We start from the raw sequence: 17382 nt of genomic DNA on the forward strand, positions 1-17382 counted from the left end.
GAGCCCCGTCCACTGCACCGCCACTGGGGGTGAGCAAGAGCACTCTGGGGACTTAATGGACTGTGTCATGGAAATACCTATCTGCCTGGATTTCCCACCCACCCTCCCTCTTCTGCCTAGTCCTGAATCTCCGCTGGTCCCGCCCAGCCTACCTGAATTCCCGTTGTCGACTGTCTGTCCCCTTGCTCACCCTCAGCCCACCATCTGTGCAGTGGGTTCGCCGCAGGTCTGCCAGTCTCCATCGGTGTCATGGCTGGAGGATCCCTCACCATCGCCTCCAGCCTCAGAGTCCTGGACTCCACCTCGGCCCTCCGACCCTGCGGCTCCACCCCGGCTCTCTGCTCCCTCGTCTCCGCCGTCGCCCGTCGATCCACCAGCTCCACCGGGCTCCATCGGCCCTCCGGCTCCGCCCTGGTCAGTCGTCGCCCCATCTTCGCCTCAGGACTATACTCCTCCGGCTGTGCCTCGTCGCTCCGTCCCACCAGCTCATTGGACCTCCTCCCTCCCGCGGGCACAGCCTCGGCCCTCTGTCGCTCCGGCTCCGCCGCGGATCTCCGGATCTCCATCTCCGCCTTGGTCGCCAGAGCCTTGGGTTCCGCCTTGGCCCTCCGGATCCGCGGCGTCACCCAAGATCTTCGGCTTTCCGTCTCCGCCTCGGGCTCCACCACCACCTGCTCCGCCTCCGTCGGTCGGATCCATGGAGTCGTCAGCCTCTCCTCCACCATGGCTCCTCCCTCCATCGGCTCCACCGTGGATTTACATCTTGGCTGCGGCCTGGGTCTCACCTGGCTCCTCCTGCTCCAGCCCCCTCCTGTCACCTCCTTGGCTCCTCCCTCCGTCATCACCTCCATGGACATTTCTGTCACCTTTCTGGACTTCATTCCTGGCCCCCCTTCCGGAAGAACGTCCTCCACCCAAACCCCCTCCTAAGGACTTTGTAGTTCGGTCGGCGCGTGGACGCGCCTTTTCCGGGAGGGGGGTGTAATGTCACACCCCTGGACTTTATGTTGGTTTCTCCCATTCTCCCCCGCAGTTCAGTGTGTTTTGGTTTCTCCCTCATCGTCTGCACCTGTGTTTGTAATTAGTCTGTGTGTATAAGGTGTGTGTTTTCCCCTGTACTCTTGTCGGTCTTTGATGTTATCCTGATGTTTCCACTCCATGTTCCTGTGTCTGCCTGTTCCCATTGGATTTATTAAATGTTCGTTTTTTACTACGTCGTTGTTCGTGTGTTCCTGCCTACAGCGTGACACTGAGTTTAGAAAGATGAACATCAGATAGTCAGTCACTGTCAGTCACTGTATTACTAGCAATCTTGGATTTAGTTGTGAAACGCAAACCCTCAAAAAGTCAAATTGGTCATCAGTGAAGAGGAATAACTGATTGATTGAAGTCTGTGAAATAAAATAAAGAAAGGCTGTCACCTGCTGGTAAACTGTAGTCACTACAAGCTTGACAGTCTGGTGTTTGTTAACCCTGGAAACTCAAATTAGGGGTTTTCGGCTTGTAACAATAAGCAGAACCCTTTTTGGTGCTAAATATAACCTTTTTTATGTATATAAAATTCCTTATAAACATGCTTTGCAAGTGTCACGATTTGAGCCTCCGTCGCCCTGGGATCACAAACTCTTGCACCATACATCATGGACTTCATCCCCCACAAGCCACTGCACCCATCACTGCTCACACCTGCAGCTCATTCACACACACACACACACACACACACACACCTGCAGTTAATCACACAGACAGCATATAAGCCACACTCACACTTCACTCCCCGAGAAGTCTTGTATTGCCCCGGCTACATTCTGAGCGTTTCTTTCCCGTGTTTTTGATTCCTGGACTCCCTCTTGTGTTTGATTCTCGCTGCCTGCCCCGACCATTCTGCCTGTGTTTGACTACGATTTCTGCCTGCCCCTTTGTGTTTGTTTATTCTTAATAAATGCTGCGAATGGATCCGCTCGTCTCCGACCGTCCATGTGACAGCAAGTGTTAGAAAGTATAAAAAGTTGTTGATATTTCTATGGACAAAATGTTGAAAACGTGTAATGTACACCAATGAGATCTTTATAACAGTATTACAAGTATCAGTTGTCACTCTATCTCAATAATATCTTATTGATGACAGATATTTCAATATATGACTGATAGATGATAAACATTCCTCAAAAGCCTGATGTATCAATGTAATGCTCACATTTGAGCATGATTTATAGGGTTAATCATCTTTGAAGAGCATCAGGGAAAAGCCATGGCTCTAGACATAGTGTGACACTGAAATGAAAAATTAAAATGTATTATTATTTAAAATAAAAATATTTTAAATGTTTAATTAAAATATATTACTCTGCTTCAGTAGTGTTTATTTTAATGGCTTTGAGATATAAGCATAGTAATACATAATAAATATACATTCATATGGTGCTAAATGAATATACATGCAGAATTCAGTTTTAGTATTTCACATGTTCGCCTGCTCATTCAGTCCTGCTAAAAAATGGTAAACAAACTTGGCTTGTTCCAACATGATGATCTTTGACTAATTTTATTTGAATATTTGAATCAGATCTGGATCTGAAACTGACGCTGATCATTTGTTTTCAGAGCTAATAATAAGAATCTGTTAGAACTCATTTACATAGAGCTGATTATGAGAGCAGGTGTTTCCTGTGTGTCAGGACTCAACTTCCTGTCCTGAAGAAAATCTCCACAGATCACTGCATCTGATAGAAGACAAACTTCAGCATGAACTTTTCAGATTTACATGTTGTCGTATCACGTGAATTTCAGGCTGTTGGGAGCATTTTAACTCTTTCAGTTAAAAGCATAACTTTACTGTATCAAATAATACAACAATGTCTATTTATTAGTCATGTGACAGTGAGTGGGATTTTGTTGACTGTCACTCAACCATATTCAAACTATATTCATTTCTTCTGTTTTCCTCACAAATGATCTTTACCTGCATTAACACTAGTTGAAAGTTTACTTCTTTCATTGTTCATGTTTTCATTGATTGCATAAATTAAAAATGACTTCATTTTCAAACTGTTTTTAACATGCACTTTATTAAACAGGTTGTAAATTATTGTACATTAGCATTAAAGCCAAAAAAATTCTGCAGAAAATGACACAGTTCAAGCTACTAAATTGCATTCTTTAGCTATTTTAATAGTTTCATGATTCCTATTACACCATGCCAGGAAATAATATTATGCGCTATCATAAAAACAATCAAACAGCACATCAGATTCTTCATGTTCAGTCGCTGCAGTCAGATTTCTTGATGCTTTTGCTGGTGGTTTTTGAGGCAGTAGTTGCTTCACATGTCAGCTGTGTGTCTTTGTCCCACTCTGAGCTCTCAATGGTTAAAGAACTGCTCATCTTGAATTTCTTATCAGGCTGCTGTTCAGCAGATCCAGTGAAGACGCCTTCAGTAACTGAGTTCCCGTTCACAAGCCAACGCACATCAGCCAAAGCCCCAGACATGTGATTGATCAGACACACCAGAGTGACTTTACTGGAGCTCAGCTCTTCTCTGGATGGACGGAGGATGTTCAGCACAGGAGCAGCAGCAGCAGCATCTAAACACAAATCAGCATCAACATCTGAAACAAACCTTCATCTCACACACACAACTCACATATTAAAGTCTGACTATATATTTCAAACTTTCTACGTCTCTAAAATTTCACACATCAGCATGAAAACAATTAATCTTAATAATTTAATAATTCATTAATTAACATAAATATTTGCTCAAAGACAGAAAACAAATGATTCTCATTTTTTCAAGGATTTTAGGTTACAATGTACATGAATATGTGGCACTGTGTATATTTTAGGTGCTGACACTTTATACCATTTTTAATAATCTCCGTCTTTACTAACTCATTTTCAATGGTTCTGCAGTTTGACAAATTATGAAGTCAAAATTAATGTAGTTTATCAATTAATTAATAAATTCTGCATGTATAATAATTATATCATAATTATCAAAACATAGTTTTAGGTGAAGTACAGCATGTCACACCACAGGTCGATTTCTCAAATGCTGTTTCACTGATACTGTACATTAATAATAATAATGAAAAAGATTTTTAAAATATCAAATTAAACATAAAGCTGACGCTCCGTAAATAACAACAGGATTACAGTCTGTTCAATACTACTACTACTAGCTTAATATAACATACAGCCAGTTAGAAAAGACAAAAAAAAAAGCTAACACTGTAATAAAAGGTTTTTTTTAGTATATTTTTAAGACTGGTTAATGGAGGTTCTGGATAAAACTGACTGTGACTAAATTCACACTTTGAACTGTAAATGAACAACAAGGTAAACTAAAAAAAATAATGAGTATTTCTGTATATCTACAATCAGTAGACATACAGTGAGAAAATATGTACATGTAATAACAGTGTAAAGATGACTTACCAGTCACAATGAGTTTTGTTCCTTGTCCGAATACCACAGTGATTCATTTCATATGTTCAGTCGTACAAAAACCTCCTCAGTCTGTGAAGAGACACAAACAGAAGTGAAACACTCACTGGAGCTCAGCTGACTGTGTCCTTTACACATTTAATTGATGGAGAAATGATTCAGATTCAGACACAAACACTGTTTTAGTTTCATGTTAGTTGTGTTTGACTGCTGTGTATTAAAGTGCTTTGAAACACAATCTCATATGTGGCTGTTGTTATTCTGCAGGTGTCAGTGACTGTCGTGAATCCTGCTCTAGTCAATCACAGTCAATCAAGCACATAAAGTCACTCTGAACATCAACACATGGATCTACTGATGATGGACACTAAAGGAAACGTTCCTTACAAACCCACAGGACTTTCTGTCTTCTGAGGAGCACAAAAGGATTTAGCAAAATTTAGCAAAATGTCCAAACTGCTCTTTTACATTTAATTAAAGCATAAAGTGATCAGTGACTGTCCAGAAATAGGACAAAAGAGATGAGTTCTATTACAGGACAGATTAGTAAAGAAACTGAAGAATATTTTTAATTTGTCATAAATCTGAGATGTGAAGTAGTGATCTTTTCATCTGTTGTCTAGAAGCAGAAGTGAATGTGAGCAGTGAGGAGGTTTTTGTCATGCTGTGAATCACTGTGATACCATCTCATTAGAGTTGTCTCGTGAACAACAGTAATACACTGCAGAATCATCCACATCCACATTATTGATGATCAGCTGATAGTCAATATTTGACTGAGCTTTAGATGTGAAGCGGCTGGAGGTAAAACCATCCCCATATTTGTCAGGGGATCCGTGAGAATGATAGTATCTCAGCACAAACTGAGGAGCTGCATTTGGAATCTGTTTGTACCAGCTGACATAATCATAGTCCTTTTCAACATTACAGTCCATAGTCACAGATCTGCCTTTTTGTTCTGTCAGTACAGAAGGTTTCTGTGTGACCACTTTCACACATCTGACAGCTGTAAAATTATAATTAAAAAAATTATAATTTTATCCACATTGACACTCCTGAGAGAACAAGATGTTTAGAGTGAAATGTGTAACTTACATGACAGAAGAGTGAGAATAAAGCAGTAGAATATTATCAGCATCTTGACTGTGATGAGCAGATTGAGTTTAGTGAAGAGATGAAGAGAAGAAGAGAGAATGAGATACTCATATAGAGAAGAGAAACTCTGAAAGAGGGAGGATCACTAGACTTCAGCCAATCACTTCATCCTAACAGTGAACTAGACACTGGTTTAATATTCTTAGCTAAATGTATGATTAAAAAAATATTGTAATGTTGCCAGCATTCCTGCTAAATGAATGTTCAATGACAAATGTCTAATAAGTCATATTTTCAAAGCGTGAAACCCTGGTTGTGTATGGATATATATTAAAATATATATAATGAATACAAAAACTTAACTACATTATTAAATGTAGTTTTATTGACACAATTAATTAATTCCACCTTCATGAGTTAATGGTTTACATAAATCTGACCTTTTATCTCACTTTATTGTTTGCATAATTACATAATTTGATATATGAAAATATTTGTGATTGTATATAAGAAAAAAAGTGTTAATGTTCTTTACAAGGAGTAACACTAGTTTGATGCTGGCACTCGTATAATTTCAATATTATTTCATATTATTTGCACAATGCATCAATACTATTTTCATTGCTCATAGAAGTGAAAAATGGTTTCAGTTTGAAAGTATAGTTCATTTTGAATGGTTACATGCTTAATTTCTGTGCAAAATGAATGAGAAAACTCCTTGTTTAATATTTTATTAATTAAACAGGTGGTAAATTAATAAATTAACTGAATGTCCACAATGTCCAAGCTGCTCTTATACAGATAATCATAGTATATTGTGACCACTGAAATAAATAAAAGCACTTAGATGAGATATATTATAGGACAGATTAGTAAAGTGTAATTTGTTATTAATTCATCATGAATTTGAGATGTGAAGTAGTGATCTGTTGTCTAGAAGCAGAAGTGAATGTGAGCAGTGAGGAGGTTTTTGTCATGCTGTGAATCACTGTGATACCCACTCACTAACAGAGGTGTCCCATGTCTTACAGTAATACACTGCAGAATCATCCACATCCACATTACTGATGATCAGACTATAATCTGATTCAGATGAATGTGTTGATGTGAATTTAGGAGCAGAGAAACCAGATCCATAACATTTGGTGTTGATGTGTGAAGATGAGCAGTGCTGCAGAATAATACTGAGATCAGATCAGAGAGACAAACTTTAAGACAGTAAAGAGAAAGACCCGCCCACCGAACACAACACACACTCAACACATCTCACACACTCACTCACTTCAACACACACCACAATAGATTAGTCTTGCTAAAGTGGATTTTAGTCTATTTTATCATATGCACTGTGATAATAAATATAAATGATTTTAATATATATATTAAATATGAAATATTTAAGTAAACATCACTGTATCAGGTCTTTTTACTGTCATGTCATGTTTTGTGAATCATTGTTGTAAATGAGTATAAGTCATTAAATTTTTTTTAATGTTTCCCCAATGAAGCAAAGAGAAACCTCAAAATTTACATGTTTTTTTTTGAGTAATTTACATACAACTATGTTGGGTCAACAGGTGTCTCTTGTGTAAGTGTGTGTGTTGGGTTCACGGCTCACTGCATCCACTTCAAGTCATACTTCAGTTCTCTCTCAGTCATACATCCCCTGAATAAACATCACACTTCTGCCTAGTTGTGGAGTAAAATGAAGGTGAAATGTCTCTTTTTATGTGGTAAAAAGAATTAAAACATACTTTAGTGGAGTTTAATTCTTTGAATGCTGTTCACAGAAACTACAAACAAAGGTCACAGACAGTACTGTGATGAACTGTAAAGAAATGGAGAAAAACGCTGCAAAAGTCTTTGATTTCTTAAATCAGAATTGCACTTCAAATAAATATAACCCATTTCACAGAGTAATGATGGTGCTGTGAGAGAGAAATAAGCACTCAAATGTGCTGAAGCAATGCCATTTCACTCATTTTCCATGTTTGTACTTCCTCATGTGGGAAGCGATGGATGATGAGATCTCAGAAGATTTCTTGTTCTGTCCAAAATACTCCAGAAACTGGCCATCAGGTCCCACCAGATACATTATGATGGTGTGATCAACCTGCAATCACAGGAAAATAAAATATATGCATGATTAGTACAGGCTTATCAGATTATTAGGAATTATTTAATTAGACAGTCCACCCAAATATGAAAATAAAGTCATAATTTACTCAAGTTGAACCAAACTTGTATGAGTTTCTTTCTTCTGTTGACTATAAAGATATTTTGAAGACTGTTGATAACCAAACCAAAAATATCTTATTTTCTATACTACAGATGGCTACCATCAACTGTTTAGTTACCAGCATTCAAAATATCTTCTTTTGGGTGAGTAAATGCTGACAGATTTTGGGTGAATTATTTCTTTAACATAAGGCGGGAGAATATAAATGTTTCTTGTGTCAGGTTATTACTCAATCAAAACTACATTATTCTACACTAAATGCTCACAATGTAGTCGTTGTCTTCATCTTTTGGGCCCTGGCTGTAGTACACTCTGTAGGCTCTGGACACTTGCTCGATCTGGGCAGTTTTGCCTGTCAGACCGATCAGCTTGGGGGAAAACTCTGCATGCGAGATTCAGATAAATATAAATGATGAGGAAATCATATCACAGCATATGTCAAATGTATTCATAAAAATGATCCTTGCTCACCTTTGACATAAGCTGCCAGTGCTTCTGGTGTGTCTCTATCAGGGTCAATGGTGATGAGAATTGGTGTTATGTCTGGAAGTGTTTTTATTGTATCTGTGACACGAAAGTAACACATTTTGCTTAAAAATGGTTCTTGTGCTATTTTTCTTAAAAAAAAACTCTTTTTCAGATGTAATAACAATTATAATACAAATAATGAATTATTAATAAATATAACATAAATAATCGAGTAATTTACATTTTCTTACATTTTTAGTGGTAGCTTAATGTATGACTTTAAATGGTTTATATTAATTTATCCACAAAATCTAACTTAAAATTCTGCGAACATATGAAATCAAGGTCTAAATTTGATTTTCTTATTTTTTTATTTTAAATAAAGAAGGTAAACCCCAATTTCATTGCAAAAACCTAATTATTATCATTATGAACTATTACTGTATTTAACAACATCCAGTTCTTAAAAATCACAAAAGTTCTTGAATCACAAAAATAATTGTGGTTAATCATTTTAATATTAATTATTTGAACACTCCCAGTTTCTGTTCATAAAAAAGGTTGAAAACAAGTAGCATTGTCATAATTACAGTAGAACATACAGGTGGAAATAGTATAATGTATATGAGGGGCCTTTGAATAGTGTGTTGGACAATGGGGGATCTTTAAGTCAAAAAGGTTGAGAACCACTGCTGTTTATTTCAAAAGCACATTTCCAAAGCCCAAGGCCACTTCAGTATCACTTAAAGACTATTTTTGAAATATTATATTCATACATCTTAGTGGGTAGTGTAAGTTTTAAATACTTTTGGGCCACTGGATAAAAATCAATTCAGCTCAGAGACATTTTCATATGATATTCTTCAAAAATCAAAACGTGAGAAGTGAATCAACACTGAGAGCTTTATAAAGTCTAATGAAATGCTACATTACCGATCTCATCAACAGCCTCGATCATTTTCTCCAGTTCATCAGGACAGATGTCTGGACAGTGTGTGAAACCGAAATAGATCAGCAGCCACTGGCCGAGGAAATCTTCACTCTTTGTGGGTTTATTGTTGTGGTCGACGAGTGAGAATGGACCTCCAAGTGACGCTTTTCCCATCGACTTTGTTCTTTCTTTCTCAATCACTACAACACCGAAAATCATTATTGTGTGGAGCATTTGCACAAAATAAGGATGCAGTGAAGGTCAATCACTTCTAAATACTGTTCAGATGCAGAAATCCATGTCCTTACTTTCCTCTTTTTCTCTCTTGAAGTATTTCATCCCTAGAAGAAAACCTCCTCCCAACGCAAATGTGATCGCAAGAGACTTCCATGTAACTGGCTGCCAACAAAAGAGACATCAGTATCATTCATAAGCTTGATGGAAATACACTTAGCGGTTCAAGAAATCTGTAAAGTGCCCTACTTTTTGAGCATCAAATTATCAAATTAGAATAATTACTAAAGGTTAATGTGATCATGTAATCAATTACATTCTGAAATACAATAAATATATGCTTTCTAGTGTATTTTTAATAAAATAAATGCATTTGTTTGATTATTCTAATGTATAAGCCTAAATATATTGCAAATTTGTTCTTTTTATGGATACTTTTATCCAAACCCTGGAGAACCAATAACTTTTCAGTCACCAATCTTGATTTTTCACAGCAGAGAGTTGTATAGTGCTGTAAATGAAGCTTACACCGCTCTTCTTGTTGCTGGATTTGTCTCTTTTAGATGAAGGTGGTGGAGGTAGAGTGGACAGTGGCCGTATGCTCAGAAAGGACACACATGCTGCTGTCCTACACGTCCTAAACTGAAGAAGGTGGTCAAACAGAAAAAAATTAAATCCTGAAATAGTAGACACACCTACATATAAACATCATTTATAAAAGAGAAGTCATTTCGACCAATGGTTTTCAACCAGGAAACTTCTAAGTGTCCCACAGGATGATTTTAAATGGTTTACTTTCATTTAAAATCAAGGTGATGCTACATTTAAAGGCATAATAACAATTAACACATTTATATGAATAGACAAATGCTGAGAATTAAACAGGCAGTAACACTAATGATTTACACACGAAGCTGCAGATATATATTTGACAGTATTTATGAATGACTGAATGAAACAGCCAGTGACCTACCAGTGTGTTGGTTTGTGAGAGCACTGCACATGTGTGCGCTGATCTTGACACACTGCAGGGATTTCGGACATTATAACATCTACTGACACATATCGATCTGAACGACTGACATCTTAAACTCTTCAAACTAAATACTCCTCTTAAAGCCATAGTGCTAAGAGTCAACATCATGCGCTTCCTCAACGCGGAACTGACTGTGGTTTACACAACCTTACGCTGTACAAAAGTCGCATACAAATGACTGACCCCGAATGAGATGTTAATATTTAATTATATTATATTTATAATATTAAAAAAACAAACTAAAACTATTCTTACAATGCATCTTTTTACTGTCACTGTTCATTCTTCAGTGCACACAGAAGTAAAAATTGACTACATTTTGAAAGTAGTTGGTTTTATGTGGTTGCTTGCATGCTTCATTTTTCTGCAAAATCAGTAAGAAAACTGTTTTGCCTCCAGAAAGTGACACAGTTCAAGCAACTAAATTGCATTTTCAGCTATTTTTGAAAGTGTTTATATTCATGATTTCTATCACACCAGTAAATATTATCTCTGGCTATTATAAAAATCCAAACCCATCAAATTCTTTGAGTTCAGTCACTGCAATCAAATTTCTTGATGCTTCTTTCTTTTCTTTTTTTTTTTCACTTCACAGGTCAGGTGTCTTTGTCCCACTCTGAGCTCTCAATGGTTAAATAACTGAAGAAATAAATGCACTTGTTGACAATCTGATAAACTCCTAAACATTAAATATTAACAAAAAGATTACTCATTTTTAAAATTTTAACCAAATATCAAAATTTTAATTATTGCTATGTATTTAATACTCTTAATACAATTCAGTAAATGTTCACAGCAAAAAAAAAGCACATACTGAAATATCCCATTAGTAAAGTTTAGATATAAAAAACTGAATGTCCAGAATGTGTACGCCGCTCTTTATACATAATCATAGCATATTGTGACCACTTACTTTCCAACAAAACATCATCAGATCACCATAAGAAATTAAATTACAGGATAGAACTCATGTAACTTGTTATTAATTCATCATGAATGTGAGATGTGAAGTAGTGATCTTATTTTTTATCTGTTGAAGCAGAAGTGAATGTGAGCAGTGAGGAGGTTTTTGTCATGCTGTGAATCACTGTGATATGTACTCACTAACAGACTTGTCCCATGTGTTACAGTAATACACTGCAGAATCATCCACATCCACATTACTGATGATCAGACTATAATCTGATTTAGATGAATGTGTTGATGTGAATTTAGGAGCAGAAAAAACAGATCCATACTGAACTGAGCTCCCACTATGATGAAATCTTAACATATACTGAGGAACTCCTCCTGGAGTCTGTTTGTACCATCTAGCAGCAGATTCAGTTACTGTCCCCAGATTACAGTCCAGTTTAGCCGTTTGTCCTTTACTGACTGTGATTAATGGACTCTGAGTCACTACAGTCACTCCACTGACACCTGCAGAATAAACACAACCTTTACATGAGATACATGTGTGTCAAAACACTTGAAATCATCAGATCTGATGAAGACTTACAGGTCAGAAGAGTGAAGAAAGCACAGAATATTGTGATCATCTTGTGATTTGGTGTTGATGTGTGAAGATGAGCAGTGCTGCAGAATAATGCTGAGATCAGATCAGAGAGAGAGACTTTAAGACAGTAAAGAGAAAGACCCGCCCACCCAATACAACACACACTCAACACATGATACTGTATGTTTGGTGTGGCATCATAAGGGTGTCCCCTGTTTTGCCTGTTTAATTTTTTGTGACCTATTTTTGATTTGTTGTGTGTCCTGTATTGTCACACATATTGCATGTTTGTCCTTTTATTATTTGTGTTGATTTATTTCTAAACTGCTCTTAGCTGTAAAAATAAAAATATATATTTGTGTAAAAAGGCCAGTTTTTATTGGTAGTTGAGGAAAGTGGTTGTGAGTGAATGTGGTTAATGCAGTGGTTCTCAGCAAATAGTTCTGGCTGAGGACTCCCTGCTCTGCACATTTTGTATATAAGTCTTATCTGACAGTTCAGTTTATAGAGACAGTTTATATGGAGACAGGAATTAAGAAATACTGGTCCATAGAGAAGTGAAGCATTGTAATGCATGTTGAATGGATCATTTGATTTGGCCAATATAACTTCAATTCAATTCAATTCAATTCAAGTTTATTTGTATAGCGCTTTTTACAATACAAATTGTTGCAGAGCAGCTGTACAAAAGTTTTAGGCTACTACAATATATTTAGTAGCTTATTAGTGGTGAATACTGTATGTTGAGTCGATGTACATATGATATAAATATTAAAATCAGTAACTGTGTAATCAAACAGATGATGAACACTAATTGCAATGGTTATGTGCTGTAATCGACTTGTAGGAAAATTATGTAGTGCTGTATGTTGTTTCAAGGCTGGCATCATCTGCGGTCCTCTGAGGGGTTGGCATCATCTCTTCTTCTGAATCCGGGCTGAATCTTGTGTAAACCCTAGTTACCACGGGATGGAAATCCCGTGGCAGAGACAGAGAAACAAAGAAATAATTAGCGTAGCTGCTGTTCCAACTTCCGACCAAACAAAAAATATGTGTTTAGCCCAAGCTGAGGAATATTAATGTGCATTTGATCAGATGTAACTGAAATTACAACGTTATGAGATACATTATGTGAATGCTTGGCTAAAGAGATGAGTCTTTAATCTAGATTTAAACATAGAGAGTGTGTCTGAAACCCGAACGTTATCAGGAAGGCTATTCCAGAGTTTGGGAGCCAAATGAGAAAAGGCTCTCCCTCCTTTAGTGGACTTTGCTATCCTAGGTACTACCAAAAGTCCAGAGTTTTGCGACCTTAGGGAGCGTGAGGGATTGTAGCGTAGTAGGAGACTAGTTAGGTATGCAGGAGCTAAACAATTTAGGGCCTTATAGGTAAGAAGTAATATTTTGTAAGTGATACGGAACCTAATAGGTAGCCAGTGTAGAGACTGTAAAATTGGGGTAATATGATCATATTTTCTTGACCTGGTAAGGACTCTAGCAGCTGCATTTTGGACTACCTGTAGCTTATTTATTGAAGAAGCAGGACAACCACCTAGTAGTGCATTACAATAGTCCAGTCTAGACGTCATGAATGCATGGACTAACTTTTCTGCATCAGAAACAGGTAACATGTTCCGTAGCTTAGCAATGTTTCTAAGATGAAAGAATGCTGTTTTTGTAACATAGGAAATATGATTTTCAAAAGACAGGTTGCTGTCTAATATAACACCCACATTTGTAACTTGTACTGTATATTGTCATCAAGCTGTCAGTTTTGCTTTTACGTAATACTTTTACATTAATAACAATTTTTTATTTACTGCAGGGAAGAAAACTCCAGCCCAGGAAGATGATGCCAGCTCATGTCCATCTCAGGAAAGAAAAAAGGATTCATGCTGAACGTCACATGCTGAAACCAGAATTATTGCATCCCATTTAGGTTTTCTGTATGCACTCCTTATATAGAGAGCTGTTTTACTTAAAATTCTTTGAAGAAAAGATACCAAAAGATAAGCTTAATTGATGTCTATAATATATGAAGATATAGATTTTGATAGATTTTGAATGGTTACATGCTTCATTTCAAATTTCACTTCAAATTAATAAGAAAACTAATTGTTTAATATTTAGTTAATTAAACACATGGCAAATTAATATTGCTGTGTAAACAGAGATCATTAATACTCTTTTACCAATTCAGTAAATATTCACAATAAGAAAGTCTCACAATCTTGTTAAGAAAAAGTACTTATTGAAATATCAGAGCCTATTAGTAAAGCATAAAGTTTAGATATACAAACTAAATATACATTTATATACATACATAAATATATGTCCAAAATGTCCAAGCTGCTCTTATACAGGAAATAAATAAAAGCACTTAGATGAGTTAAATAACAGGAGAGATTAATAAAGAAATTGCAGAATAATATTCTCAACAGCAGTAATTAATTCATCATGAATTTGAGATGTGAAGTAGTGCTCTTGTCATCTGTTGTCTAGAAGCAGAAGTGAATGTGAGCAGTGAGGAGGTTTTTGTCATGCTGTGAATCACTGTGATACGTACTCACTAACAGAGCTGTCCCATGTGTTACAGTAATACACTGCAGAATCATCCACATCCGCATTATTGATGATCAGACTATAATCTGATTTAGATGAATGTGTTGATGTGAATTTAGGAGCAGAGAAACCAGATCCATAACGAACTGAGCTCCAGCCATGATAAAATCTTAACACATGTTGAGGAACTCCTCCTGGAGTCTGTTTGTACCATCTAGCCCCAGCATCAGTTACTGTCCCCAGATTACAGTCCAGTTTAGCCGTTTGTCCTTTACTGACTGTGATTAATGGACTCTGAGTCACTACAGTCACTCCACTGACACCTGCAGAATAAACACAACCTTTATATGAGATACATGTGTGTCAAAACACTTGAAATCGTCAGATCTGATGAAGACTTACAGGTCAGAAGAGTGAAGAAAGCACAGAATATTGTGATCATCTTGTGATTTGGTGTTGATGTGTGAAGATGAGCAGTGCTGCAGAATAATGCTGAGATCAGATGAGAGAGAGAGAGACTTTAAGACAGTAAAGAGAAAGACCCGCCCACCCAATACAACACACACTCAACACATCTCTCACACTCACTCACTTCAGCACACACCACAATGGATTATTCTTCCTAAAGTGGATTATTATTTTTAATACATGCACTGATATAATAAATATAAATGAATTTATTCATATTGAATATGGAATATTTGAATAAATTTAAAACCAAAAAATGTACATACAGCTTTTTGTATCATGTATATAAAACAGTTGGGTTAACAGGTGTCTCCTGTGTAAGTGAGTTGGCTTCCCAGCTTACTGCATCCACTTCACAAGTCATACTTCAGTTCTCTGGGGGACTTCAGTCATGTCTGTTTTATTCGAATAAACTTAAGATAGAATTCAAAACAATCCCTTATTCTTCTCTACACAGATGCATACACATAACTCCGAATAAACATTCACTTTACACTAAGATTCCCTTTCACAGGTTATTATTAACTTAACTATAGTCTCGCGTAGCCAGACCTTCAGACTGACAGCTGAAGGTCTGGAATTCATGGCAGCTTTCATTGGCCAAGCCCGCCCATAAGACCGTTTGACCGACATGTCAAACAACCAATCACAGTTCGTTTCGTTCAGCGTCACGTTTCGGGGTGTAGAAATGCCCCCACAACAACAGACTGGCATGCAACAAGTCAGTCATTGAAATAACCAGCATTGAAAGTTAACGAAGAAGAAGGAGAACAAGCAGTAAGTCAGTAATTTGTTCGCGAACGTTGCGTATGTGTATAACAACAATGGCGTCTGCATGAGCACCTTTTAGCAAAACGCCGAGTAAATCAGTCTGCGCTTTGTTTCCCGGCGGACCGAAAATAAACGCGGCACTCGCGTCTCCCGGAAATCTGGTCAAATTCAACTAATCAGATGACGACTTCGACATTCCTGAAGTGTTTCCAGTTAAGTGTACCATATGCATCAGACGTTTGGCCAACGTTCCGTGGGCGTGACGTCTGAGGCTGAGACTAACTTAACTATAACTATAATTTATGAATAAATGGTTCACCCTACAATAAGGTTTACAGGTAACTAGTTTATGGTAAGAAAAGTGAGATAACCACAAATACAATTTTGCATCATAAAATATATCAGGAATCTGGTTTTGAGTGACATTAGTGTATAAACAAATATGTTTATTAAGGATTTATAACACGTAACTTAAAAATTGTTTATTATTTGGCAGATAAAATCACCTTTTTTGTTTGTTTGCTTATCAAGGATTTATATTTATATATTTGTAAATTAGTTATTAGTCATTTATGAACACCTTTATAAACCCTTTACAAAGGGAAACTTAATGTAAAGTGTTACCAAAATATAAATCAGAATGTGCTTTATTGAAGTTAAATTCTCTGAATGTCTGTTCACAGAAACTACAAACAAAGGACAACAGAAGTTACTGTGTTGGTCTGCAGGAAAATGTTGAATGTTGCAAAAGTCTTTGATTTTGTAAATTAGAATTGCACTTCAAATAAATATAGGCTGTTTCACAAAGCAGTGACAGTGGCTCTGAGACAAAGATAAATGCTCAAACATGCTGAAGCAATGCCATCAACACCGGAATTTTATGCAAGCAGCTATTGGTAGCCAGTGCAAATTTGATGAATAGAGTTGTAATGTGCTCTCTTTCCGGCATGTTAAATTCTACTCTTACTGCCGCATTCTGGATTATTGACAGAGGATTGATAAAACATAAACACGGAGCTTGTAACATGTTCTGATAGAAAGGGCCTGATCTTCCTGATCTTGTATAAGGCAATTCTGTAGGACCGGACTGGTCTAACAATGTGGTCTCTGAAATTCAGCTGATCATGAAATACCAATGTTCCTGGTTGTCCTGGGTGGTTTTATGGTTGATACGCCTAGCTGGATGGATCGACTGTGATGAAAGGTTGGTTTGGCTGAAACCACAAGTAGTTCTTCTTAAGGTTGAGTTAAAAGTAATGGTTCATCATCCAGCAAGTAATGTCTGTTAGACGTGCTGAGATGTCAGCAGCTATCATCAGATCATCAGGATGAAATGAGAGGTAGAGATGAGTGTCTTCAGCATAGCAGTGATATTAAAAAAGCCATGTTTCTGAATGACAGAACCTACTTATGCCATGTAGACAGAGAAGAGAAGAGGTCCGAGAACTGAGCCCTGAGGCACCCCAATAGCGAGATGTTGCAACTTGGACACCTCACTCCTCCAAGATACCTTGAAGAACTTATCTGAGAGTTAAAACTCTATCCACTGGAGTGCGGTTCCTGCGGGTGCAGATGTTTTTTGTCAAGAGTGTTGACAGGAGGATCTGGTGATTTATATCAAAAGGTGTGGACAGATC

The 17382-nt window shown here is 37.1% G+C and overlaps 2 protein-coding genes across 3 annotated transcripts; both read right to left on the reverse strand.

Annotated features, from left to right (window-relative positions):
* Positions 1-3049: 3049 nt before the first annotated feature.
* LOC141325211 (immunoglobulin lambda-1 light chain-like) lies at positions 3050-5609 on the reverse strand. 2 transcript variants are annotated; one of them, XM_073833768.1, is made up of 4 exons: positions 5542-5584; positions 5133-5452; positions 4438-4477; positions 3050-3584 (listed from the first exon to the last, which is right to left on the reverse strand). In XM_073833768.1, the coding sequence occupies exons 1-4, from the start codon at positions 5582-5584 to the stop codon at positions 3262-3264; spliced, it is 726 nt and encodes a 241-aa protein (XP_073689869.1). In that variant the 3' UTR covers positions 3050-3261. The 2 variants fall into 2 exon arrangements, 1 of the variants encoding a protein (XP_073689869.1); XR_012353755.1 differs by lacking the exon at positions 5133-5452 and having other exon boundaries at positions 3446-3584; positions 4438-4518; positions 5542-5609.
* A 1638-nt stretch (positions 5610-7247) lies between these two features.
* On the reverse strand, positions 7248-10561 carry LOC141325206 (protein SCO1 homolog, mitochondrial-like). The gene is made up of 7 exons (XM_073833755.1): positions 10387-10561; positions 9942-10055; positions 9488-9578; positions 9182-9379; positions 8252-8344; positions 8047-8162; positions 7248-7654 (listed from the first exon to the last, which is right to left on the reverse strand). Exons 1-7 carry the CDS (start codon positions 10555-10557, stop codon positions 7520-7522), a joined length of 918 nt encoding a protein of 305 aa, XP_073689856.1. The 5' UTR covers positions 10558-10561; the 3' UTR covers positions 7248-7519.
* Positions 10562-17382: the final 6821 nt, after the last annotated feature.

Source organism: Garra rufa, chromosome 1 (assembly GCF_049309525.1).
Source record: "Garra rufa chromosome 1, GarRuf1.0, whole genome shotgun sequence".
NCBI classification, from domain to species: domain Eukaryota; kingdom Metazoa; phylum Chordata; class Actinopteri; order Cypriniformes; family Cyprinidae; genus Garra; species Garra rufa.